Source organism: Anser cygnoides, chromosome W, assembly GCF_040182565.1.
Source record: "Anser cygnoides isolate HZ-2024a breed goose chromosome W, Taihu_goose_T2T_genome, whole genome shotgun sequence".
In the NCBI taxonomy this organism is placed as follows: domain Eukaryota; kingdom Metazoa; phylum Chordata; class Aves; order Anseriformes; family Anatidae; genus Anser; species Anser cygnoides.
This window is the reverse complement of record NC_089911.1, coordinates 7,892,577-7,917,988: the sequence shown is the minus strand read 5'-3', so window position 1 is coordinate 7,917,988 and position 25,412 is coordinate 7,892,577. Positions and strand designations below refer to the sequence as shown.

The 25,412-nt window shown below is 66.2% G+C and overlaps 3 protein-coding genes across 4 annotated transcripts; 2 read left to right on the top strand and 1 right to left on the bottom strand.

The window, feature by feature from the left end:
• The first annotated feature begins 206 nt into the window (after positions 1-206).
• LOC125181369 (endothelial zinc finger protein induced by tumor necrosis factor alpha-like) lies at positions 207-5,676 on the top strand. Its single transcript, XM_066987305.1, is given in 4 exon segments — positions 207-341; positions 1,265-1,336; positions 1,757-2,361; positions 4,221-5,676. Coding segments are annotated over 3 exon segments (1,131 nt in total). The 5' UTR covers positions 207-341; positions 1,265-1,269; the 3' UTR covers positions 4,680-5,676.
• On the top strand, positions 4,423-25,412 carry LOC136788649 (myosin heavy chain, embryonic smooth muscle isoform-like). The gene is made up of 11 exons (XM_066987267.1): positions 4,423-4,548; positions 15,542-15,596; positions 16,381-16,431; positions 16,561-16,722; positions 16,911-17,039; positions 17,320-17,408; positions 19,406-19,526; positions 20,285-20,481; positions 21,392-21,500; positions 23,807-23,979; positions 25,124-25,412. The coding sequence occupies exons 2-11, from the start codon at positions 15,564-15,566 to the stop codon at positions 25,368-25,370; spliced, it is 1,311 nt and encodes a 436-aa protein (XP_066843368.1). The 5' UTR covers positions 4,423-4,548; positions 15,542-15,563; the 3' UTR covers positions 25,371-25,412.
• Positions 5,716-10,378, bottom strand: LOC106049618 (zinc finger and BTB domain-containing protein 45). 2 transcript variants are annotated; one of them, XM_066987268.1, is made up of 3 exons: positions 10,294-10,378; positions 7,981-9,129; positions 5,716-6,276 (listed from the first exon to the last, which is right to left on the bottom strand). In XM_066987268.1, the coding sequence occupies exons 2-3, from the start codon at positions 8,981-8,983 to the stop codon at positions 5,984-5,986; spliced, it is 1,296 nt and encodes a 431-aa protein (XP_066843369.1). In that variant the 5' UTR covers positions 8,984-9,129; positions 10,294-10,378; the 3' UTR covers positions 5,716-5,983. The 2 variants fall into 2 exon arrangements, with proteins under 2 accessions (XP_066843369.1, XP_066843370.1); XM_066987269.1 differs by having other exon boundaries at positions 7,981-9,150; positions 10,294-10,323.

Below are 25,412 nucleotides of genomic sequence, written 5' to 3'. Positions count from 1 at the left end.
CTGAGCCAATTAGAAGGGTGGGTGGTGCGGATTGACAGCGCGCGAATCCAATCCCCTCCTTCCGAGCGCTCCGCTCTCACGGTGCGAGGGCGACTGTGGCTTAGAGACCGAGAGGGTGGCTTAGAAACTGAAGGGGGGGGGGGGGCTGCGGATCAATCAGCAGACGGATCCCCTCAGGGAAGGCGGTGCCTTGAAGATGGACGCGGCGGCCAGCCAATCCGCGCCCGCTCTCGTCGAGAAGGCGGTTCGGCGGCGCTGATTGACAGCGCGCGGAGCCAACCAGCTCGGCGAACGCCTCAGGCGCCTCGCAGCTGCTCCGGAGTCACTCCGGTTTGGCCGCGGTGGGCGGCGGGGGGAACGGGGAGGGGGGGGCTTCGTGCCGGGGGGGGGCGGCCGGGGCTGGGCAGCGGGTCTGGGGTGGGGGCAGGGCCTTGGGACAGGGCCTTGGGATGGGGACGGGGACGGGGACAGGGACAGGGCCTCGATGGGGGACGGGCCTGGGATGAGGCCTTGGGACGGGGCCTTGGGATGGGGACGGGGCCTGGGATGGGGACAGGGCCTTGGGATAGGGCCTGGAATGGGGACAGGGCCTGGGATAGGGGGGACAGGGGAGATGGGGACAGGGCCTGGGATAGGGACAGGGACAGGAACAGGGCTTTGGGAGGGGGCCTTGGGACAGGGACAGGGCCTGGGATGGGGACGGGGATGGGAACAGGGCCTGGGACAGGGCCTCGGAATGGGGGTGGGGACAGGGACAGGGCCTCGATGGGGGACAGGCCTGGGATGAGGCCTTGGGACGGGGCCTTGGGATGAGGCCTTGGGACAGGGCCTTGGGATGGGGATGGGGCCTGGGATGGGGACAGGGACAGGGCCTTAGACGGGGACAGGGCCTTGGGATAGGGCCTGGAATGGGGACAGGGCCTGAGATGGGGCTTGGGATGGGGACAGGGCCTTGGGACGGGGATGGGGACGGGGTCTGGGATGGGGACGGGGCCTTGGGACAGCGACAGGGCACGGGATGGGGCCAGGATCTTGGGAGGGGGCCTTGGGACAGGGACACGGGCTGGGATGGGGAAAGGGACAGGGCTTTTGGGGGGGGGGCTGGGACCACAGGGCCTTGGGACACAGGGCCTTGGGACAGGGACAGGGCCTTGGGGTGGGAGCCACTGGGAGGGGTGACTGGGAGCACTGGGAGGGGTGACTAGCACTGGGGGAGCTGGGAGCTGGGGGGGGTTACTGGGAGCACTGCAGCGTGTCCCCACAGGCGCCATGTTTGTGGCCGAAGGCTCCTGGACGTTGGTGGCCCCGGGGCAGCGTCCCCCCCTCGTCCCCCCAGGTGAGTATCCCTGTCCCCTCCTGTCTCCCCCCCCCACCACGTGCCCCCCCCTCCACCCTCCCCACGTGTCCCCCCCCCCCTCCACGTGCCCCCCCGTCCCCCTCCACGTGCCCCCCACCCCCCTCCACGTGCCCCCCCGTCCCACTCCACGTGCCCCCCCGTCACTCCACATGTCCCCCATGTCACTCTACCATGTCCCCTGTCACCCTCCACGTGCCCCCCCCCACTCCACGTGCCCTCGTCACTCCACATGTCCCCCATGTCACTCTCCATGTCCCCCCCACCCCACTCCACGTGTCCCCATGCCACTCCCCGTGCCCCCCACCCCCCTCCACGTGCCCCCACCCCGCTCCCCGCGCCCCCCACCCCGCTCCCCCGCCGCCCCGTGTCCCCTCCTCACCTCCTCCCCTCCCTCCGCAGCACCTCCGGGGCCACCCCCGCCGCCGTCACCTCCCGCCCCCCGCCACCAGCACGACGCCGTCCCCGCGTCCCCGCCGCCGCCGCCACCCGGTCCGCACCGCTGCGCCGACTGCGGCAAGACCTTCGGCGCCCGCTCGCGCCTGGCGGTGCACCGGCGCGTCCACACGGGCGAGCGCCCCTTCGCCTGCGCCCACTGCGGCAAACGCTTCAGCCAGAGCTCGGCCCTGGGCCTGCACCGGCGCCTCCACACCGGCGAGCGGCCTCACGCCTGCGGCGACTGCGGCAAAGCCTTCGCCGTCGCCTCCCACCTGGCGGTGCACCGGCGCGTCCACACGGGCGAGCGGCCCTTCGCCTGCGCCCACTGCGGCAAGCGCTTCAGCCAGAGCTCGGCGCTCGCCCTGCACCGCCGCGGCCACACCGGCGAGCGGCCGCACGCCTGCGGCGACTGCGGCAAAGCCTTCGCCGTCGCCTCCCACCTGGCCGCTCACCGCCGCATCCACACCGGGGAGAAGCCTTTCCCCTGCCCGCGCTGCGGCAAGCGCTTCCGCCAGCGCTCCGGCCTCGTCACGCACCAGCGGGGGCACAAGTAGCCGCGGGGACGCCGGGCTGGTGGCAACGCCAACGCCACCGCCTCCGGGGACGCCGAACGTCCCCGAAACGCCGGACGCGGACGTCGGGAATCCCCTCAGCTCTGCCTACGACGGGAGCGCCCGCGGGGACGCGCGGAAACGCTCGGGGACACCGCCGAAAGCGCTGAATGTCACCGGATCTCCTTCTGGGCGCCCCCCCCCCCCCGGCACCGGTCCCCGAAACGCGAGGCTCGGAGGATGCCCTTAGCCCTGCCCGTCGCTGCGGGGCCGCCACCGGCGCCCGCAGCCTCGCTGCGCGCGCCTGGGGACACAAGAAGCCTTTGGGGACACCGAAAATCGGGGGCCCCCCCCCCCGGTGCCGCTGAAGCTGCCTCCGGGAACCTTCCCGGCCCCCGTCCCACGCGGAGAGCGGAGAATCCCCTTGACTCTGCCCCTTGCTGCGAGGACGCCGCTTGTCACGCGCTCCTGGGGACACCGATAGCCTTGGGGACACCCCGATCCAGGTTTGGACCCCCCAAACCTGCCCCCAGACCCCCCCTTCCCCCCCCCCCAAAAGACCCCCCATCCCCCTGGCAACTGGGGGGGGCAGCACCAGGCCCCTAAATGGGGCGAAAAGGGGAAAAACTGCCCTTAAACACCCCCCTATAACGTGTATGGGGGGGGGGGCGGGTGTCCCCTGCACCCCCGGGGAGGGGGGGGAATCGGGGGGGGGTGGGCAATAGCGGGGGCAGTGGTGGGGAAGGGGTTAACACCATCGAGTCCGGGTCCTCCGAGCAGCGCAGAGCGGCCCCTGGTGGGGCCCGAGTGCTTCCGGGGGCGCGGGGCGGTGTCTGCGGGAGGCTCCGCGGCGGCGTTGAGGTGATTTGGGGGCGGGGGGGGGGGGGGGGGGATTTAGGGGAGGACCCCAAAACTGGGCCCGTTCACTCCTCGGGCTCCCCTCATTCCCAAGACCCCCCCGCCCCCCACCTCAGGGAGCCCCTGACCCCCCCCCTCAGCCCCCCAGCTCTATGACCCCCCCCACGACCCCCTAGAAGCCCCCCAGACCCTCCTGGAACCCCCCAGGACCCTTCTAGAACCTCTCTAGGACCCCCCCCCCAGCCCCATCTACCCCCCTCAGCCCACCCTGCTCCCCCCATTCCCACCTGGGTCCTCCCTCTGGGCATGGGGGAGAGGGGTGGGACACAGGGGCTAAGACCCCCCCCCTCGTAACCCCCTCCCCAAATTGTCCCCCCAGGCCATGAAGCAGCCAGACGAGCAGCTCGGGGACCGGGGCCGGGACGGGGGGACAGCCCCCGGTGGCCACGAAGGTGAGTCCTGCCCCCGAGGGGGGGGGCACAAAGGTGTATTATGGGGTGGGGGGCACAGAGGGGTGGGAGCCTTGTCAGTTTGGGTGATCGGGGGGGGCAGTTTGGGTGACCGGGGGGGCAGTTTGGGTGACCGGGGGGTAATTTGGGTGACCGGGGGGGCAGTTTGGGTGATCGGGGGGTAATTTGGGTGGGCAGTTTGGGTGATCAGGGGGGTAATATGGGTGATCGGGGGGGCAGTTTGGGTGACCAGGGGGCAATTTGGGCGACCGGGGGGGCAATTTGGGCGACCGGGGGGGCAATTAGGGAGCTCAGGGGGGCAATTAGGGAGCTCAGGGGGGCAATTAGGGAGCTCAGGGGGGCAATTAGGGAGCTCGGGGGGGCAATCAGAGCTCGGGAAGGGCAATTAACGCTCCCCACGCCGCCACCCATCTCCGTCCTCCCCCAGGCACCACGGAGCCCCCCGAGGCGGACGCCCCCGAGGGTCTGGCGATGTCCCCGCCGCCGCTGCCGCCGCCCCGCCTTGGGCCGGAGTGGCCCTGGGGGCCGCCCCCCGCGTGCGCCCGCAAGCCCTACAAGTGCACCGAGTGCGGCAAGGCCTTCGGGCAGAGCTCGCACCTGATGCGCCACCTGGGCACCCACACGGGCGAGAAGCCCTACAAGTGCGGCGCCTGCGCCAAGAGCTTCACCCAGAACTCCAACCTGCTCCAGCACCAGCGCGCCCACACCGGCGAGAAGCCCTACGAGTGCGGCGCCTGCGGCAAACGCTTCGGCTGGAGCTCCAACCTCAGCCAGCACCGCCGCCTCCACAGCGGCCAGAAGCCCTTCCGGTGCGGCCAGTGCGACAAACGCTTCAGCGAGAGCTCCCGCCTCGTCGAGCACCAGCGCACGCACACCGGTGAGAAGCCCTACCGCTGCCCCGATTGCCCCAAAACCTTCAGCCGAGGTTCCCACCTCGTCCGCCACCGCCGCCTCCACGCTACCGAACGGGGGCCCGGCCCGGCGCTGGCTGTGCGCCGGGGGCTCTGAGGGGACTCCCCGGGGTGAGGGGAGGAGGCGGCAGCGGTTCTGCAGTGGCCGCAGGGATGGGGTTTGCCCTCTTGGTGCCCGTCGCCGACGGAAGGATTCGTGGAAGAGCCACGACGCGGCCTGTGGCTGCTCCAGCCCTTCTGCGGTGGCCCCTGGGGACGTGGTCGGGCCCTGCCCGTCGTCAACGCAACGGTTTCGGGAGGATCTGTGATGTGGCCGGTGGTTCCTACGGCCCTTCCGTGGTGGCCACGGGGACCTGGTTAGGCCCCGTCGGCGTCCATCGTCAACGCAAGGACTCGGGGAGGATCCGTGACGTGGCCAACGGCTCCTGTGGCCCTCCTGCGGTGGCCACGTGGGGACGTGGCTTGGCCCCCGCGACGCTCGGTATTGTGGGCAACCCCTGCGGGCAAACGGCCACGGGACTGGGGGACAAAAGTGGCCACAAAGGGGAGGACTCATGAGGTGGCCAACGGCTACGCAGCCCTTCTTTGGTGGCCACGGGGCTGCGGTTTGGCCCTTTCGGCGCCTGCCATCAGCGCAAAGACTCGGGAAGCGTCCGCGACGTGGCCAGCAGCCACCCAGCTCTTCAGTGGTGGCCACAGAGATGTGGCTGGGTCCCACCGGTGCCCACTGCCAAGGCGAGGACGTGGGAGGGTCCATGATGTGCCCAACGGGGAGGTGATTTGGCCCCACTGGCGCCCCCCCGGTGGCTCTTGGAGAAGCCGTGTGGGCAACCGGAGGTGGCAGTGGGGCTGAACGCGGACGCGAAGACGTGGGGAGGACCCACGACGTGGCCCGATGGCTTCTGCAGCCTTCCTGCGGTGGCCACCGGGACATAATTTGGCCCCGTTGGCGCCCGGTGTCGTTGCAAAGACTCGGGGAGGCCCAGTGACGCAGCCGGCTGCCGCCGTGGCCCCTCTGTGGTGGCCACATGCCCACGGTTCAGCCCTGTCCATTCATGCACGGACAAGCAGCTGGGGGCAGGGGGGGAGGGGGATTTTTAGGGCAAATAATCGCACTAACGGCACTAAACAAGTCCTTAAAACCCACGTGTTGAGTTCCACCACCCGCCAGCGCCACGGAGCGCGTCTGACCGGCCGCGGCGCGAGGGGACGGGAACCCCGTCATCGGGAAGCGCATCCTGGTCGGGAGGGGACGAGCGGGACGGACCCCGTGTCCCTCCATCTGTCCATCCAGGCCAAAGTCCTCCAGGTTTCACCCCAAAGTGCTCAAAGAGCCCCCCGCAGCACCCTCGCGCCGCGTGAGCACGTCCGGCGCCCGTGCCCTCGGCGTTTGGCCGCGGCTCAAGGCGGTGGCGGCCCTGGCGGCGGTCCCGGTGGCGGCACGGGGTGGGTGGCAGCGGCGTGCCGCTCGAGGAGGGTGCGGTGGGAGAAGCCCTTGGTGCAGAGGCGGCACTGGAAGCGCTCGGTTCGGTGGGTGCGCATGTGGACGTTGAGGGAGCTCTTCTGAGTGAAGCGCTTGCAGCAGACGCTGCACTGGAAGGCGCGGACGCCCGTGTGGGTCACCATGTGCTTCAGCAGGTAGTCGCGGAGGGAGAAGGAGCGCCAGCAGATGGAGCACTGGTGGGGCTTCTCGCCTGCGGAGAGACAAACGGGTCAACGTGGGGCAAGACGGATCAACATGGGGCAAGACGGATCAACACGGGATAAGACGGATCAACACGGGCCAGCGCGGAGCGAGATGGGTCAATTTGGAGCGAGATGGGTCAATTTGGAGCGAGATGGGTCAAGGCGGAGCGAGATGGGTCAACGTAGAGGGAGATGGATCAATTTGGAGCGAGATGGGTCGACACGGAGGGAGATGGGTCAACGCGGAGGGAGATGGGTCAACGCGGAGGGAGATGGGTCAAGGCGGAGCAAGATGGGTCAACGCGGAGCGAGACGGGTCAATGCAGATCAATGCGAGCAATGTGGAGCGACAGGTCAAAACGGAGTGACGCGGTCAACACGGATTGACACAGGTCAACACACGTCGCACAGGACAGCGTGGGCCAACATGGTGCAACGTGGGGCTTCGTGGGTCAGCAGGTCAACGGTGACATGGGTCAACGGACTGGCACGGAACAACATACATCAGCGTGGACCGACGTGGGGCTTTGTGGGTCAACAGGTCAACACAGTGATGGGTCAACAAGGGTCTACACAGCTCAGCATACGTCCACATGGATCAACGTGGGGCTTGGTGGGTAGGTGGTCAGCACGGCGGCAGGGCAACATGGGTCTACACAGCTCAACTTAGGTCAACGTGGACCAACGCGGGTCATTGTGGGTCAAGAAAGAGTGACACGGGTCAACGCAAGTTGACAGCTCGACATGGAGCGACGTGTCAACGTGGATCAGCACAGGTCAACGCATCAACATGGAGCAAGAGAGATGAACCCTAGAAAAACATGGGGCAACGCAGCTCAACGTATGTCAACATGGGTCAACACAGGTCATGGTGGGTCAACAGAGTGACACAGGTCAATGTGGAAGGTCAACAGGGATCAACACATGTGACAGCTCGACATGGAGCGACGTGTCAACATGGATCAACACAGGTCAATGCAGCAACATGGAGCGAGAGAGATCAACTCTAGAACAACATGGGGCAACAGAGCTCAACATACGTCTACATGGGTCAACACGGGTCATGGTGGGTCAACAGAGTGACACGGGTCCAAAAAAGTCAACACAGGTTGACAGCTCAACATGGAAGGTCAACATGGATCAACACAGGTCAACGCATCAAGATGGAACAAGAACAACTCCAGAACAACGTGGGTCAACAGATGGAGGCGGAGCAACGTGGGTCAGCGCAGGTCCACGGGGACCAGCTGAGCGACACGACCCAAGCCCATGCAGACGAACACGGGTCCAGGTGGCTCAAAGTGGAGCGACGCGCGTCCGTACGGCGCAGGCCGTGTCGCTGGATCCGCGCGGTGTGGCGAAGGTCAACGCACGTTAACGTGGGTCAATGCACGTCAACGTGGGTCAAGGTGGGTCAACACAGAGCACACCGGGGGGGGACACGGCCACCCTTGTGTCCCCCCCATGTCCCCCTGCACCCCGTGGCTTCTTGTCCCTACCCCTTACTCCATCGTGTTCCCCATCCACGTTCCTCGTCACCTCCTCACCCTGGACGTCCCCGTGATGCCCTCAACCCCGTCCTCCAGTGTCACCATCTCCACGTCGCCACCTCCCTTGCCCCACGTCCCTCATCCCCCCCGATGATCCTTCGTCATCATCAGAGACCCCCGAGGGACCCGCTTTGTCCCCGCGTCCCCACCGCGTCCCCTTACCGGAGTGGATGAACATGTGCTTGGTGTAGTTCTTGCGGGAGCTGAAGGTCTTCTGGCAGTGGCCGCACTGGTAGGACGGCTCGGGGCGACGCGAGGGACCGGCCCGCGGCACCTTGGGGACCGAGGGGACGCCGCCACTCGTCCCCCCCTCCTCGTAAAGTGGGGGCACCGGGGGGGCGAACCCCAGGCTGTTCCCCGCCGGTGCCACCTCGGCCCCGAAGGCCGAACCCCGTCCAGATGCCTCCAAGCCGCACTCGGGTCCCACCTTGCCCCCGTCCTCGCCTGGCCAAGGCGGCAGGAAAGCATCGGAGAAGACCTCGGGGGCACCAAAAAACGGGGGCTCCTCGGCGGGGAACGGCGCCGGGGGCACCGAGCCTTCCTCCTCGGCGCCCGCCGCTGCCGCCGCCACCTCCTCCTCCTCCTCCTCCTCCTCCTCCTCTTCCTCCTCCTCCTCCTTGACCGGCAGCTGGAGCCTCAACGGCTGCCGCTGCTTGCGGCTGTGACAGCTCGGCGGCCCCAGGTAGCCCTCGGGCTCCGGCGGTGGCCCCAGGAGCTCGCGGAGCTTGCGGCGGGCACCGGGCGCCACCGGCGGCGGCGCCGGCACGCGGGTGGGCGGCAGTGCCTTGGGGCCGCGGCTCTGGGAGATGATCTGGGTGCACTCGTCGATGACCGTCTTGATCTGCAGGATGGAGGCGGCGGTGAGGATCTGGAGGGCTTCCGACTGGGCCACCACCAGGCAGCCGCTGTACATGAACTCCACCAGCTGGCGCACGGCCCCGCTGGGGACGACGGGCGGCACCTCGATGGCCGAGTGGCCCAGGAGCAGCTTGTCGTGGAAGAAGGGGCTGCCGGCGGCCAGGACGCAGCGGTGGGCGCGCAGGGTGGCCTCGCGGATGCGCACGGTCACGTCGCAGAAGTGGCCGCCCAGGCGCTGCCCGTTGAGGGTCTCCAGCAGCGAGCGGCTGAAGTTCTGCAGGTGGATGTAGTGCACCGCCTCCGCCATGGCCGACGGGGGACGATGACGACGGGGGACAACGACGACGGGGGACGACAACGGGGGACGCCGACGGGGGACGACGATGAAGGGAGACGGCGGACGAGGGGACCGGGGAGGCCACCGGAGGGGCGGTCGACGAGGTCCGCAGGTACCTGCGGGAAGAGCAGCGGGGGCTGGGGATGTCGTATGGGGTGCCACCAGGGGTTGGGGACACCTTACGGGGTGTCACCAGGGGCTGAGGACGTCGTATGGGGTACCACCAGGAGTTGGGGACACCTTATGGGGTGCCACCAGGGATTGGGGACACCTTACGGGGTGTCACCAGGGCCTGAGGACATCTGTGGGAAGAGCAACAGGGGCTGGGGACGTCGTATGGGGTGCCACCAGGGGTTGGGGACACCGTGGAGGACATCAGCAGGTCTGAGGACGCCTTACGGGGTGTCACCGGGGGTTGGGGACACCACTGATGACATCATCAGGGCCTGGGGACACTTTATGGGGTGCCACCAGGGTTGGTGACACTGCCAATGACATCACCAGGGTCTGGGGACACTTCATGAGGTGCCACCAGGGGTTGGGGACACCTCTGATGACATCATCAGGGCCTGGGGACACTTTACGGGTGCCACCAGGGCTTGGTGACACCTCTGATGACGTCATCAAGGGCTGGGGACACTTTATGGGTGCCATGAGGGGTTCGGGACACCTCTGATGACGTCATCAAGGGCTAGGGACACTTCATGGGTGCCACCAGGGCTTGGTGACACCTCTAATGACGTCATCAAGGGCTGGGGACGCCTCCTGGGGTGCCACTAGGGTTGGTGACACCGCCGATGACATCATCATGGCCTGGGGACACTTCATGAGGTGCCACCAGGGGTTGGGGACACCACTGATGACTGATGACGTCATCTGATGACGTCCAAGGGCTGGGGACACTTCATGGGGTGCCACCAGGGGTTGGGGACACCTCTGATGACATCATCAAGGGCTGGGGACACTTCATGGGTGCCACCAGGGCTTGGGGACACCTCTGATGACATCATCAAAGGCTGGGGACACTTTATGGGTGCCACCAGGGGTTGGGGACACCTCTGATGACGTCATCAAGGGTCTGGGGACACCTCCTGGGGTGCCACCAGGGGTTGGTGACGCCGCCGATGACGTCACCAGCCCCGCTGACACCGCCCGGGCCCGGCGAAGCCCCCGGGGGCCGGGGCCGCTTCGGGAGTGACGTCACCGCCGGCCGGGTGACGTCAGCGCGGCGGGGGAGGGAGGGGGGCGGGGGCCGCGCGGGGGGGCGGGGCCGCACTCACCTCGCGCCCGCGGCAGCCGCCGCCGGCCCCCGAAGCGCCGCCGCCGCCGCTTCCGGTCCGCCACGGCGCGTCACTTCCGGCGCCGGGGGGGCCGGGGCGGAAGTGAGCGGGGAGCGGGGAGGGAGGGGCGATGGGGGGGGGAGCCGCTCCCCGCACCATAGAGACGGGAGGCCAGGAGGGGCCCCGTAGGGACCCCATAAGGACCCCATAAGGACCCCATAGGTAGACCCCATAAGGACCCCGTAGGCACCCCATAGGGATCCTGTAGGGACCCCATAAAGACCCCATAGGGACCCCATAAGGACCTCATAAGAACCCCATAGGGACCCCGTAGGCACCCCATAGGGACCCCGTAGGCACCCCATAGGGACCCCCTAGGGATGCCACAGGGACTCCATAGGGACCCCATAAGGTCCGCATAGGGACCCCACAGGGACCTCATAAGAACCCCATCGGGACCCCATAAGAACCCCGTAAGGACCCCATAGGGATCCTGTAGGGACATAGGGACCCCACAGAGACCCCATAGGGACCCCGTGGGGCTGCAGACCCGTATAGAACCCCATAGGCGCCTCCACAGGGACCCACAAACCCTGCAGGCTCCATTGGGGCCTCTTAGGGCCCCAGTCCCCTATGGAGATCTGTAAGGACCCTGTTGGTACCTATAGAACCCTGTACGGACCTTCTGGGGCAGAGTCCCCCGTAGACCTTATAGGGACCCCTGTACAAACCCTATAGGACTGCAGCCCCTTTTAGGCCCTCGTAGGGGCTCCATAGGGAAGCCCCCTGTAGAGCTCCATAGGGCTAGGATCCCTTCCCCCTGCCAGCATCCCCCTATAGGTTCTGGATCCCCTATAGACCCCCTTTGAGCTGGGATTCCCTCTAGACCCTTACAGGTCCTGGATGCTTTATAGATCTCCACCTGAATCCCCTATAGGTCTCTATAGGGCCCAGATGGCTTGTAGATCCCCGTAGGGGGGACCCTCCTGGACCCTCTGTAGACCCCTACAGGATCCATGTAGGTCCCTATGTCACATGTAGGTCCCTATGTCACCTGTAGGTCCCTATGGTTACGCACATAGGGTCTGACTTTCCTATAGACCCCCTATAGAACCTGGATCCCCCACAAACCCCCTTGGGGTCCCCCACAGGGTCTGGGTCCTCTATAGACCTCCACAGGGATCCCCACAAGGCCTGGACTCCCCATAGACAGTATAGGGCCTGGATGATCTAGGAATCCTTACGGGGATCCCTATGGGGCCGAGATCCCCTATGGACTCCACATGGGGATCCCTATAGGGTTACCATCCCCTATAGGCCCATACAGGGGTCCCCCTATAGACTCCACGGGGCCCGCGTGGCGGTGTCACTTCCTCGCCCAGGTGTGGCAGGACTCCCTGTGCCCTGTGATGACGTCACAGCTGTGGCAGACCCCGCACGTGTCGGCCCGTGTCGGCCCGTGTTACTCCGTGTTGACCCACCTTGACCTGTGATGGTCCGCGTTGACCCATGTTGACCCGTGTTGACCTGTATTGTCCTGTGTTGGGCCGTGTTGACCCATGTTCACCCATGTTGACCCATGTTGAACTGTATTGACCTGTGTTGACCCATATTGACCTGTGATGGTCCATGTTAACCCATGTAGACCTGCACTGATCCATGTTGACCCATGTTGACCTGTGATGACCCGTGTAAATCTGTGTTGGCCCATGTTCACCCATGTTGACCCATGTAGACCCGTGTTGACCCATTTTGACTTGTGGTGGCCCTTGTTGGCCTATGTGGACCTGCGTTGATCCACCTTGACCAATGTAGACCCGTGTTGACCCATGTAAATCTGTGTTGACCTATCTTGACCCACGCTGACCTGCATTGATTCATGTTAATCCACCTTGACCTGTGTTGATCCACACTGACCCATGTAAACCCGTGTTGACCCATTTTGACCTGTGTTGACCCATGTTGGTCCATGTGGACCTGCATTGATCCACGTTGAGCCCTGTTGACCTGTGTTGACCCATGTAAATCTGTGTTGACCCGTGTTGACCCATGTTGACCTATGATGGCCCATGTTAACCCATGTAGACCTGCGTTGATCCATGTTAACCCATGTTGACCTGCGTTGATCCACGTTGACCCATGTAGACCCGTGTTGACCCATTTTGACTTGTGATGGCCCATGTTGGCCCATGTAGACCTGCGTTGGTCCGTGTTGACCCATGTAGACCTGTGATGACCCATGTCGACCTGCGTTGATCCACATTGACCCACGCCACTCTGTGCTGCTCCGTTTCACCCCCTGGCCACCTGTGTTCATCCGCGTTGACCTGTGTCAATCTCTGTTGTCCCGCGTTGACCCAGTGTTGATCCACGTTCACGCCTGGTGCCCCACGTCACGGTTGATCCCCGTTGAGCTCATTTCCCCCACGTTGCTCTTTGTTGACCCATCCCAACCCATGTTGATGTGTGCTGGCCCGTGTTGGCCCGTGTCGGCCTGTGTTGGCCCGTGTCGGCCCGTGTTGGCCCGTGTCGGCCCGTGTTAACCCGTGTCACTCTGCTGCTTCGATTGGACCCATGCAGACCTGGGTTGACCAAAGTCAACCTCCGTTGACCCGTGTTGACCCATGCCGACCCGTGTTGACCCGTGCCAACCCGTGTCAACCCGTGTCGACCCGTGTCGACCCGTGTCGCTCCGTGTTCCTCCGTTTTGACCCATGCCAACATCACTCTACCATGCTTGGGTGCCCCATGGGGGTGCTTGGGTGCCCCGTGGAGGTGCTTGGGTGCTCCAGGAAGGTGCTTGGATGGTCAGGGGAGGTGTTTGGGTGCTCAAAGGAGGTGTTTGGGTGCTCCAAGAAGGTCCTTGGGTGCCCCGGGGGGATGCATGGGTGCTCAAAAGATGCTTGGGTGCCCCAAGAGGTGCTTGGGTGTCCCAGGGACATGCATGGGAGGTGCTTCAAGGATGATTGGGTGCCCAGGGAGATGCTTGGTTGTCCCGAGGAGGTATTTGGGTGCTCTGCGGAGGTTCTTGGGAGCTCCAGTAAGGTCCTTGGGTGCCCCCAGGAGGTGCTTGGGTGCTCCAGGGAGGTTCTTGGGTGCCCCTGGAGACGCTTTTGGGCCCTGAGGAGATGCTTGGGTGCCCAGTTATACACTTGGGTGCTCTATGGAGGTCCTTGGGTGCTCCATGGGGATTCTTGGGTGCTTCAGGTAGGCTCTTGGGTGCTCCAGGGAGGTTTTTGGGTACCCTGGAGATGCTTTTGGGCCCTGAGGAGATGCTTGGGTGCTCCAGGAAGGTCCTTGGGTGCTCCAGGAAGTTTCTGGATGCTCCACAGAGGTCCTTGGGTGCCCCTGGAGATGCGTTTGGGCCCTGAGGACATGCTTGGGTGCCCAGTTATACACTTGGGTGCTCCAGGGAGGTCCTTGGGTGCTCCATGGGGATTCTTGGGTGCTTCAGGTAGGTTCTTGGGTGCTCCAGGGAGGTCCTTGGGTGCTCCAGGAAGTTTCTGGGTGCTCCAGGGAGGTCCTTGGGTGCTTCAGGTAGGTTCTTGGGTGCTCCAGGGAGGTCCTTGGGTGCTCCAGGAAGTTTCTGGGTGCTCCAGGGAGGTTCCTGGGTGCTCCAGCAAGTTTCTGGGTGCTCCAGGGAGGTTCTTGGGTGCCCCTGGAGACGCTTTTGGGCCCTGAGGAGATGCTTGGGTGCCCAGTTATACACTTGGGTGCTCTATGGAGGTCCTTGGGTGCTCCATGGGGATTCTTGGGTGCTTCAGGTAGGCTCTTGGGTGCTCCAGGGAGGTTTTTGGGTACCCTGGAGATGCTTTTGGGCCCTGAGGAGATGCTTGGGTGCTCCAGGAAGGTCCTTGGGTGCTCCAGGAAGTTTCTGGATGCTCCACAGAGGTCCTTGGGTGCCCCTGGAGATGCGTTTGGGCCCTGAGGACATGCTTGGGTGCCCAGTTATACACTTGGGTGCTCCAGGGAGGTCCTTGGGTGCTCCATGGGGATTCTTGGGTGCTTCAGGTAGGTTCTTGGGTGCTCCAGGGAGGTCCTTGGGTGCTCCAGGAAGTTTCTGGGTGCTCCAGGGAGGTCCTTGGGTGCTTCAGGTAGGTTCTTGGGTGCTCCAGGGAGGTCCTTGGGTGCTCCAGGAAGTTTCTGGGTGCTCCAGGGAGGTTCCTGGGTGCTCCAGCAAGTTTCTGGGTGCTCCAGGGAGGTTCTTGGGTGCCCCTGGAGACGCTTTTGGGCCCTGAGGAGATGCTTGGGTGCCCAGTTATACACTTGGGTGCTCTATGGAGGTCCTTGGGTGCTCCATGGGGATTCTTGGGTGCTTCAGGTAGGCTCTTGGGTGCTCCAGGGAGGTTTTTGGGTACCCTGGAGATGCTTTTGGGCCCTGAGGAGATGCTTGGGTGCTCCAGGAAGGTCCTTGGGTGCTCCAGGAAGTTTCTGGATGCTCCACAGAGGTCCTTGGGTGCCCCTGGAGATGCGTTTGGGCCCTGAGGACATGCTTGGGTGCCCAGTTATACACTTGGGTGCTCCAGGGAGGTCCTTGGGTGCTCCATGGGGATTCTTGGGTGCTTCAGGTAGGTTCTTGGGTGCTCCAGGGAGGTCCTTGGGTGCTCCAGGAAGTTTCTGGGTGCTCCAGGGAGGTCCTTGGGTGCTCCAGGGAGGTCCTTGGGTGCTCCAGGGAGGTCCTTGGGTGCTCCAGGAAGTTTCTGGGTGCTCCAGGGAGGTTCCTGGGTGCTCCAGCAAGTTTCTGGGTGCTCCAGAAAGGTTCCTGGGTGCCCCTGGAGATGCTTTTGGGCCCTGAGGAGATGCTTGGGTGCCCAGTTACACACTTGGGCGCCCTTGAGAGACGCTTGGGTGCTCCAGGGAGTTTCTTGGGTGCTCCGGGGAGGCGCCCGCATCCCTCGGGCGAGGGCTGGCCCCCGATGCCGCCCGACCGCAGCCGGCGGGGCAGAACCGATGTCCCCGGCCACCTGGGTCCCCTGGGGGGTGGGCGGGCTCTGGGTACAGCCCCGGGGGGGGGGGGGGGGCCGAGGGGGGTGGGAGGTGCCCTGGGTCCTCCCGTGCCCGCGGCGGCGGTGGCACCGGCAGCGCCCAGCCCCGGCCACCAGTCCCCAGGCTTGGCACCGTGGGGACAGGGCGAGGCGAGGGGACACCGCGGTGGCACCTGCTACCCTCCTGACCCCCCCCTCCTCAGAGGGACCCGGGCGTGAGGGATGTTATTGTAGGGTCTCCTCAGCTTCTCTTGTTTTTGTAGGGCCCCCCCCCAAGTTTGGGCTATGGTGGACGAGGGCACCCCCAGACTGGCACAGGTGAGTGGGGACTGGGGGGGGGGGGGGGCATTTTGGGGATTTGGGGACCCCCCCCACAGTGACTCAGGGGACCCAGGTGTTTAGGGGGGACCCAGGTGACTGGGGGGGACACAAATTGGGGGGGGGGGGGGGACCCAGGTGATTGGGGCGGGGGGGGGGAATCCCAGGGATTTGGGGGAGCCCCAACCAGGGCACCCCAGTGTTTGGGGTGGGGGGGATGTAGGGATTTGGGGAGCCCCCACCCCGGAAACCCAAAGATCTGGAGGGGGCACCAAGGGATTTAGGGCACCCCCCCCACCCCCCCCCCAGGGTTGTTTGGGGGGGGGACCCAGGTGTGGGGGGAGGACCCAGAGGTGGGGGGGCACCGGGGTGGGGAACGGGACCCAGGTTTCCAGCTGGGGGGCAGCAGGGATTTGGGGGATCCCCCCCTCCCAAAGTTACCCGGGGGGGGGGCAGCAGGGATTTGGGCCCCCCCCCCATCACTTATAGGACCCAGGGACCCATCCCCCTTCCCCTTCCCTTACCAGGGCCCCCGGGCGCCCCCCCCCCCCAACCACGGCCCCGCTGGCCCCAGGCCAGGCCCCGGGGCTGGAATTGGGACACGGGGCGGGGACGGGGACCGGGGCGTCCCCAAGCCGCCGCTCCCCTCCCCCCACCGTGGGAAAGCCCATCCCCCACCCAGGGGACCCCCCCCACCCCCCCCACCCCCCCCACCCCCACCCAAGGGACCCCCGGGTCCCCTGCCCCCACCTCCCCTTGTGTCCCCCCCCCGTCCCCCCCCTAGGCCCAGCGCCGGAGGGACCTGGAGGCGGAGCTTCGTGACCTCAGCAACCAGGTGGGAGGGGCCTGGCAGGAGGGGCGGGGCCTGGAGCTGCCCGTCACACGCCAGGCTCCGCCCTCCCTCGGGTCAGGGGGCGGGGCACGGAGCTGTCACTCACAGCCTTGTGCCCCGCCCCCCCGTTAGGTGGCGGCGCTGGGGCGGAGCCTGGCGCAGGAGAGGGGGCGGAGCCTGGCAGAGGGCGGGGCTCTGAGGGCGCTGGAGCTGGCGGTGGGCGGAGCCCAGGCGCGGGTGGGCGGAGCCTGTCGGGCCCGGGACCGCGCCTGCGAGCGGCTGCGGCAGCAACAGGTGGGCGGGGTCAGGCCTCGGGTGGGCGGAGCCTGGAGGGGTGTGGCAGGGGGGTGTGGCCTGTAAAGGGGCGGGGCTTACACGGGGCTGGGGGGGGTGTGGGCGGGGCTTCAGGGGGTGGGCGGGGCCTTTGCGAAGGGGGGCGGGGCTTTTGGGGTGGGCGGGCCTTACGCAGCCCCGCCCCCCAGGAGGCGGGGCACGGTCTGTGGGCGGAGCTGGAGGCAGCACGTGCCGCCCGAGAGGGGGCGGAGCTTCGGGCGCAGGAGGCGGAGTCACGGCGCCAGGCCCGGGAGGCGGAGCTGGAGCAGCTGCGGCAGGTGGGCGGGGCTACAGGGTTGGGGGCGGGGCTACGGGGTTTGGGGGCGGGGCTAAGGGAGGCTGGGGGCGGGGCTAAGGGAGAGGGGGGCGGGGCTACGTGAGGGGGCGGGGCTGTGTGGGAGGGGGTGGTGCTATCCGACCAATGGGAGGGTGTGTAGGCCCAGTGGGTGGGGCTAGAGGGCCAGGGGCGGGGCCAATTAACCAGGGGGGCGGGGCTAAGGGCTGGCGCTTGTGGGAGGAGCTTACGGGGGGGCGTGTCCATCGTGGCTCCACCCCCAGGCGGTGACAGCGGCCCAGCATGCCCGGCGGCGGGCGGAGCAGGAGCGCGACGACATGGCCGCCCGCATGCCCCGCCCACCCAGCCCCACGTGAGTGCCCGCCCGTGGCCACGCCCCCCTCCCTGGCCACGCCCACGGCCCCTATACATGGCCCCCATAGGCTGCCCGCTATAGGGTGCCCCCACTGCGTGGCCCCTATAGCCCCCATGATGCATCCCCTATAGCACCCATTGGTGCATCCCCTATAACACCACAGAGCATCCCCTATAGCCCCCACAGCCTGTCCCCTATAGCCTCCATAGCCTGTCCCCTATAGCCCACGTCATATCCCCTATAGCCCCTACAGCCTGTCTCCTATAGCCCCCATAGCCTGTCTCCTATAGCCCCCATAGCCTGTCCCCTATAGCCCACGTCATGTCCCCTATAGCCCCTACAGCCTGTCTCCTATAGCCCCCATAGCCTGTCCCCTATAGCCCACGTCATGTCCCCTATAGCCCCCACAGCCTGTCTCCTATAGCCCCCATAGCCTGTCCCCTATAGCCCACGTCATGTCCCCTATAGCCCCCACAGCCTGTCTCCTATAGCCCCCATAGCCTGTCCCCTATAGCCCACGTCATGTCCCCTATAGCCCCCACAGCCTGTCTCCTATAGCCCCCATAGCCTGTCCCCTATAGCCCACGTCATGTCCCCTATAGCCCCCACAGCCTGTCTCCTATAGCCCCCATAGCCTGTCCCCTATAGCCTCCATAGCCTGTCCCCTATAGCCCACGTCATGTCCCCTATAGCCCCCACAGCCTGTCTCCTATAGCCCCCATAGCCTGTCCCCTATAGCCCACGTCATGTCCCCTATAGCCCCCATAGCCTGTCCCCTATAGCCTCCATAGCCTGTCCCCTATAGCCCACGTCATGTCCCCTATAGCCCCCACAGCCTGTCTCCTATAGCCCCCATAGCCTGTCCCCTATAGCCCACGTCATGTCCCCTATAGCCCCTACAGCCTGTCTCCTATAGCCCCCATAGCCTGTCCCCTATAGCCCACGTCATGTCCCCTATAGCCCCTACAGCCTGTCTCCTATAGCCCCCATAGCCTGTCCCCTATAGCCCACATCATGTACCCTGTAGCCCCCACAGCCTGTCTCCTATAGCCCCCATAGCCTGTCCCCTATAGCCCACGTCATGTCCCCTATAGCCCCCACAGCCTGTCTCCTATAGCCCCCATAGCCTGTCCCCTATAGCCCACGTCATGTCCCCTATAGCCCCTACAGCCTGTCTCCTATAGCCCCCATAGCCTGTCCCCTATAGCCCACGTCATGTCCCCTATAGCCCCTACAGCCTGTCTCCTATAGCCCCCATAGCCTGTCCCCTATAGCCCACGTCATGTCCCCTATAGCCCCCACAGCCTGTCTTCTATAGCCCCCATAGCCTGTCTCCTATAGCCCACGTCATGTCCCCTATAGCCCCCACAGCCTGTCTCCTATAGCCCCCATAGCCTGTCTCCTATAGCCCACGTCATGTCCCCTATAGCCCCCATGGTGTGTCCGTATAGCCCCCATGGTGCTTCTCCTATAGCCCCCAAGGCATGCCCTCTACAGTCCTATAGTGTGTACCTATATTCCCCATGGCACATCCCCTATAGCCTCCCTGACGTATGCCCTGTAGTCCCCATGCCATGTCCCTTATAGACCCCACGGTGTGTCCCCTGTAGCCCACGCAGTGCATCCCTTACGGCCCCCATGACACAGGCGTCATGCACATCCCCTATAGCTGCCATGGCATGTCCCTTATGTCCCCTATATTTCCCCCGGCATATCCCTTATACCCCCCATGGCACATCCCCTATAGCCCCCATGGTATTTCCCTGATATTCCCCATAGAATGTCCCCTATAGCCTCCATGGCACATCCCCTATACCCCCCATGGCACATCCCCTATAGCCCCCAGGGTATGTTCCCTATATTCCCCATGGCACATCCCCTATACCCCCCATGGCACATCCCCTATATCCCCATGCCACCTCCCCCGCAGCAAACCCTCTATAGGCCCCACACTGCATCCCCTACACTCCCCGTGCCCCGTGACCCTCTTGCAGCCCCTATAGCCGCTATGGGTGCAGGGGGGGCCGGGACCCCAGGGAGCTGCAGGCGGCGCTGGCGGAGCTGCGGGAGCACAACCGGGAGCTGCGGCAGCGCCTGCACCAGCGGCACGAGCAGGTCAGGCACCTATAGGGCACCTATAGGGGGCACCTATAGGGGTAGCCATGGGGGACGTATAGAGGGTACCTATGGCAGGTCTTGGGGGTTGTCTGTTTGGGGCTTGGGGCACCTAGAGGGAAGTTGGGGGTGCACCTATAATGCCCGTAGGTGCACCTATAGGCAATATATAGGGGGGACGTATGGTGGGGACGTATGGGAGGATCCTATGGGCACCTACAGAGGGCACCTCTAGGGTGGGGCATATGGGGGGACGTATGGGGACGTGGGAGGAATTTATGGGGGGGGGGCACGTATGGGGGAATTTATGGGGGGACATATAGGGGGACCTGGGAGGAATTTATGGGGGGACGGTGAGGGAGGGTGCCTATGGGGGAACGTATGGGGGACATATAGAGGGGTGCAAAGGGGGGGGCGTACAGGGGCTGGGGGGTTGGGGGGGGAGGAGGGGCACGTCTGGGTGCTGTGGGGGCACTTTTGGTGCCGAGGGTGCAATTTTTGGGTCCGGCGGGCGAATATTTGGGTGCTATTTGTGCATTTTTGGGTGCTCTGGGTGCCTTTTGGGCGCCGTTGGTGCATTTTGGGGCACAATGTGGTGCATTTTTGGGGCATTTTGGGGCACCGTGGGTGCATTTTTGGGTACTGTGGATTGGTGCATTTTTGGGTGCATTTTTGGGTGCTCTGGGTGCCTTTTGGGCGCCGTCAGTGCATTTTGGGGCACCGAGGCTGCCCCCAGGCACTGACTCCCATGGGTGCAGGCGCAGGAGCTGCAGCGGGCGCTGGTGGGGGCTCGGGCACGGGCTCGGACGGCAGCGGGGGCGCGGGCCCAGCTGGAACGGGAGCAGCGGGGGCTGCGGGGGCGGCTGCAGCACCCCGGGGTGCCCCCGCACCCGGCCGAGGCCGCCCTGCGCGCCCGCTGCCTCCACCTCCAGGAGCTGCTGAACCGCGAGGCCGGGTGAGCAGCGGGGTCCCCGGGGGGCTGGCGGTGGTCCCGGGAGGTCCAAGGTGGGCCCAGGGTGGGCTTGGGTGGCCCCAAGGTGGGCTAAGGTGGGCCCAGGGTGGCTCCGGATTCCCCCAAAGCGGACCAGGAGTGGTCCAGAGGGGCCCCAAGATGGGTTCAGGGTGGTCTTGGGTGGCCCTGGGGTGGTCCAGGGTGGTCCTGGGTGGCCCAGGGTGGTCCAGGGTGGTCTTGGGTGGCCCTGGGGTGGTCCTGGGTGGCCCAGGGTGGTCCAGGGTGGTCTTGGGTGGCCCTGGGGTGGTCCAGGGTGGTGTTGGGTGGTCCCAGGCTGGTCTTGGGTGCGAGGTGGTCCCAGGGTGGTCTTGGGTGGCCCAGGATGTCCCAGGGTGGTCTTGGGTGGCCCTGGGGTGGTCCGGGGGGGTGCGAGGTGGTCCCAGGGTGGTCCTGGGTGCCTCAGGGTGGTCCAGGGTGGTACTGGGTGCCCCCAGGTTGTACCACCATTTGCCCCGGGGTGTCCTCAGGGTGCTCCGGGGTGCCCCAACGGTGGCCCCGGGGTGGCCGTGGGGTGACCTTAGCTCACGGTGCTCCAGGGTGGTCTTGGGGGGGGTCCCACAGTGCCCCTGAGGTCCCACTTGCCCGTGGGTGCCGTGGGGGTGCTGTGGGGCACCCATGGGTGCCGTGAGGGTGCTGTGGGGCACCCATGGGTGCCGTGGGAGCGTGGGTGCCGTGGGGCACAGCCATGGGTGCTGTGACGCGGGGCACACGGGGCACCCATGGGTGCCCATGGGGCACCCATGGGTGCCGTGTGGGCACCCATGGGTGACATGGGACACCCATGGGCCATGATGCCGTGGGCATGGGTGCCCATGGGTGCCGTGGGGGTGACGCGGGGCACCCATGGGCACAGGGCGCGGGCGGCGCTGGCCCGGGCATCGCGGGCGGCGGGACGGCGCCTGCGGGTGCTGCTGGCGGAGGCCGAGGAGCAGCGGCTGCGGGGGGAGCGCTACCGCCTGCAGGTGACGTCATGGGTGTGACGTCATCACTGGGGGGGTGACGTCACGGGGGTGGGGGTGACGTTATGGGGGGGGGGGGGCATCACGTCACGGGCGTGCGTGTCGCCCGCGGGGTTCCCTGAGCGGGCTGGGGGAGGGCGGTGTGGAGGCGTCACCCTCTGTCACCCAGTGTCACCCCGTGTCACCCCACGTCCCCTGGGTTTCCCCGCAGTGGCGGCACGTCCCCCCGTGTCCCCCCGAGTCCCCCCGTGTCCCCATGCCCCCCCATGTCCCAAAGCCACGTGTCACCCCATGTCCTGTCACCCCATGCCCTGTGTCCCCGTGTCCCCACACCATGTCCCCCAGTCCCCATGTCCCCCCATGTCCCCCCATCTCCCCCTTGTCCCCGCACATGTCCCCATTGTCCCCCCCCCATCTCCCCCCATGTCCCCATGTCCCCCCATGTCTCTCCCCTATGTCCCCCCATCTCCCCTACGTCCCCCCCACGTCCCCCCCCCATGTCCCCCCATCTCCCGCTATGTCCCTCCTGTGTCCCCCCCCCCATCCCTCCCCCATCCCCCCAAGGTCCCCCCATGTCCCCCCCATGTCCCCAATCTCCCCCATGTCCCTTCCATTGCCCCATGTCCCCCCCATGTCCCCCATCTCTCGCCTGTGTCCCCCCCATGTCCCCCCCCATGTCCCTTCCATGTCCCCCTTGTCCCTCCATGTCCCCCGTCCATCTCCCCCTATGTCCCCCCATGTCCCCCATCTCTTGTCCCCCCCATATGTCCCCCCCCATGTCCCCCCATGTCCCCCATCTTGTCCCTCCTGTGTCCCCCCCATCCCCCCAAGGTCCCCCCATGTCCCCCCCATGTCCCCCATCATCTCCCCCCGTCCCCCATCTCTCCCCCATGTCCCTGTCCCGTGTCCCCCCCCATGTCCCCCCCATGTCCCCCATCTCTCCCCCATGTCCCCCCTCTTGTCCCCCCATCCCCCCATGTCCCCCCATGTCCCCCCTCCCCCATGTCCCCCATCTCCCCCACGTCTTCCCCCCCCATCTCCCTGTCCATCACCCCCTGTCCCCCATGTCCCCCCCCCATCTCTCCCCTATGTCCCCCCATGTCCCTTCCATCTCCCCCTTGTGTCCCCCCCATGTCCCCCCCCCCCCATCTCCCCTATGTCCCTCCTGTGTCCCCCCCCATCCCCCCAAGGTCCCCCATGTCCCCCCCATGTCCCTTCCATCATCTCCCCCCGTCCCCCATCTCTCCCCCATGTCCCCCATGTCCCTTCCATGTCCCCCCATGTCCCTTCCATTGCCCCATGTCCCCCCATGTCCCCCCATGTCCCCCATCTCCCCCATGTCCCTTCCATCTCCCCCACGTCCCTTCCATCTCCCCCATGTCCCTTCCATGTCCCCCCCCATGTCCCCCCATGCCCCCCGTCCCCCATCTCTCCCCCATGTCCCCCCCCTTGTCCCCCCCTCTCCCCTATGTTCCCCCCCCTTCCATGTCCCCCCCATGTCCCCCATCTCCCCCCATGTCCCCCATGTCCCCCCATGTCCCCCATTGCCCCATGTCCCCCCCATGTCCCCCATGTCCCCCCCATGTCCCCCCATCTCTCCCCCATGTCCCCCCCACGTCCCCCATCTCCCCCCATTTCCATTGCCCCATGTCCCCCCCATGTCCCCATCTCTCCCGTGTCCCCCCCCCCATGTCCCCCATGTCCCCCCATGTCCCTTCCATCTCCCCTTTGTCCCCCCATGCCCCCCCGTCTCCCCCCCATGTCCCTTCCATTGCCCCATGTCCCCCCCATGTCCCCCCCTCCCCTTGTCCCCCCATCTGTCTTCCCCCCCCATATCTCCCCCATGCCCCCCCCATGTCCCCCATCTCCCCAATGTCCCTTGTCCCCCCCCATGTCCCCCCATGTCCCCCATCTTGTCCATGTCCCCCCCATGTCCCCCCCATGTCCCCAATCTCCCCCATCCCTTCCATTGCCCCATGTCCCCCCCATTCCCCCATCTCTCCCCCACGTCCCCCCATCTCCATCTCTCCCCCCATGTCCCCCCTCTTGTCCCCCCATCTGATGTCCCCCATGTCCCCCATCTCCCCCATGTCCCCCCCATGTCTCTATGTCCCTTCCATGTCCCCCCCATGTCCCCCATCTCCCCCTTGTCTTGTCCCCCCCATGTGTCCCTTCCCCCCATGTCCCCCCATGTCCCCCGTCTTATCCCCCCCCCCATCCCCCCAAGGTCCCCCCCGTGCCCCCCCCCCAGTGTCCCCCCCATGGGTCCCCACACCCCGTGTCCCCCCCCCCTCGCCCCGTCCCCGCAGGCGGAGGCCACCGAGGCGGCCGAGCGGGCGCTGCGGGACCAGGTGGCGGCGGTGGCGGCGGGGACGGCGCGCGTCGAGGCCCAGGGCCACCGCCTGCGCCGGGCGCTGGACGACGTCGGGGACGGCGCCGCTGCCACCGCGCGCCGCGTGGCCGCCCTGCGGGCCCGCCTCAGGTGGGTGCCCGCGTCCGTAACGCCCGGCGGGTGCCTACGGGCCCCTGTGGCACCCTATGGGCTGCCTAGAGACCTCTGTGGGCCCCTATAGCACCCTATGGGCTGCCTAGAGTCCCCTGTGGGCCCCCTATAGTACCCTATGGACTCCCTAAAGATCTCTGTGGGCCCCTATAGCACCCTATGGGCTTCCTAGGGCCCCCTTCTGGGCCCCTATAGCACCCTACAGGCTCCCTGGAGACCCCTATGGGCCGCTATAGCACCCTATGGGCTTCCTAGAGACCCCTGTGGGCCCCTATAGCACCTTATGGACTCCCTAGAGACCTCTGTGGGCCCCTATAGCACTCTATGGGCTCCCCAGAGACCCCTAAGGGCCGCTATAGCACCCTATGGGCTTCCTAGGGCCCCCTTCTGGGCCCTTATAGCACCCTATGGGCTTCCTAGGACCCCCTTCTGGGCCCCTATAGCGCCCTATGGGCTGCCTAGAGACCTCTGGGGGCCCCTATAGCACCCTATGGGCTGCCTAGAGTCCCCTGTGGGCCCCCTATAGTACCCTATGGGCTCCCTAGACTGCCCTGTGGGCCCCTATAGCACCTTATGGACTCCCTAGAGCCTCTTTGTGGGCCCCTATAGAAACTTACGGCCTCCCTAGGGCTCCCTGTGGGCCCCCATAGCATGTTATGGACTCCCTAGAGACCCCTGTGGGCCCCTATAGCACCCTATGGGCTTCCTAGAGCCCCCTGTGGGCCCCTATAGCACCCTATGGGCTTCCTAGAGCCCCCTGTGGGCCCCTATAGCACCCTATGGGCCCTATGGGCTTCCTAGAGAGCCCCTGTGGGCCCCTATAGCATCCCATGGGCTTCCTAGAGACCCCTATGGGCCCCTATAGCACCCTATGGGCTCCCGAGAGGCTGGGGGGGGGAGGGGAGGGCTGTATATGGCCAGGGGGATTATGGGGGGGGGGGGAGTGTATATGGCCAGGGGGATTATGGGATAGTGGGGGGCTCTGGGGGGGCTGTATGGGGCCAGGGGGATTTATGGGATTGTGGGGGGGGGCCGTATGGGGCCAGGGGGATTATGGGACAGTGGGGGGGGGTCTCTGCCCCCCCCCCCCCCCCCCCAAAAAAAATCCCCTGGCTGCCCCCAGGTGCGACCCGCTGACGCTGTCCCGCACCGTGCGCCGCATGCTCCGGGGCGAGGACGAGGACAGCGAGGACAGTGAGGACAGCGGGGACAGCGGGGACAGCGGGGACAGCGGGGGCGGCGGGGACGGCGGGTCCCCCCCGTGGGCCCTCGGGGAGCCCCTCGAAACCGCCCCCGGCCCCCGGGGGGGGCCTCGAAACCGCCCCCTGGTCCCAGGGGGGGCCTCGAAAACCGCCCCCAAGGAGCCCTAAAAGTGGCTCTGACCCCATAGAGCCCCCCCCGGGACCCTCCTG

Excerpts from the sequence above, each read along its gene's own strand:
- LOC106049618 (XM_066987268.1), bottom strand. The coding sequence starts at position 8,983 with ATGGCGGAGGCGGTGCACTACATCCACCTGCAGAACTTCAGCCGCTCG. Across the intron at positions 6,277-7,980 it reads GCACATGTTCATCCACTCCG|GCGAGAAGCCCCACCAGTGC; the intron begins GTAAGGGGACGC and ends GTCTCTCCGCAG.
- LOC136788649 (XM_066987267.1), top strand. The coding sequence starts at position 15,564 with ATGGTGGACGAGGGCACCCCCAGACTGGCACAG. Across the intron at positions 16,723-16,910 it reads AGCGGCTGCGGCAGCAACAG|GAGGCGGGGCACGGTCTGTG; the intron begins GTGGGCGGGGTC and ends CCCGCCCCCCAG. Across the intron at positions 17,409-19,405 it reads CCCCGCCCACCCAGCCCCAC|CCCCTATAGCCGCTATGGGT; the intron begins GTGAGTGCCCGC and ends ACCCTCTTGCAG.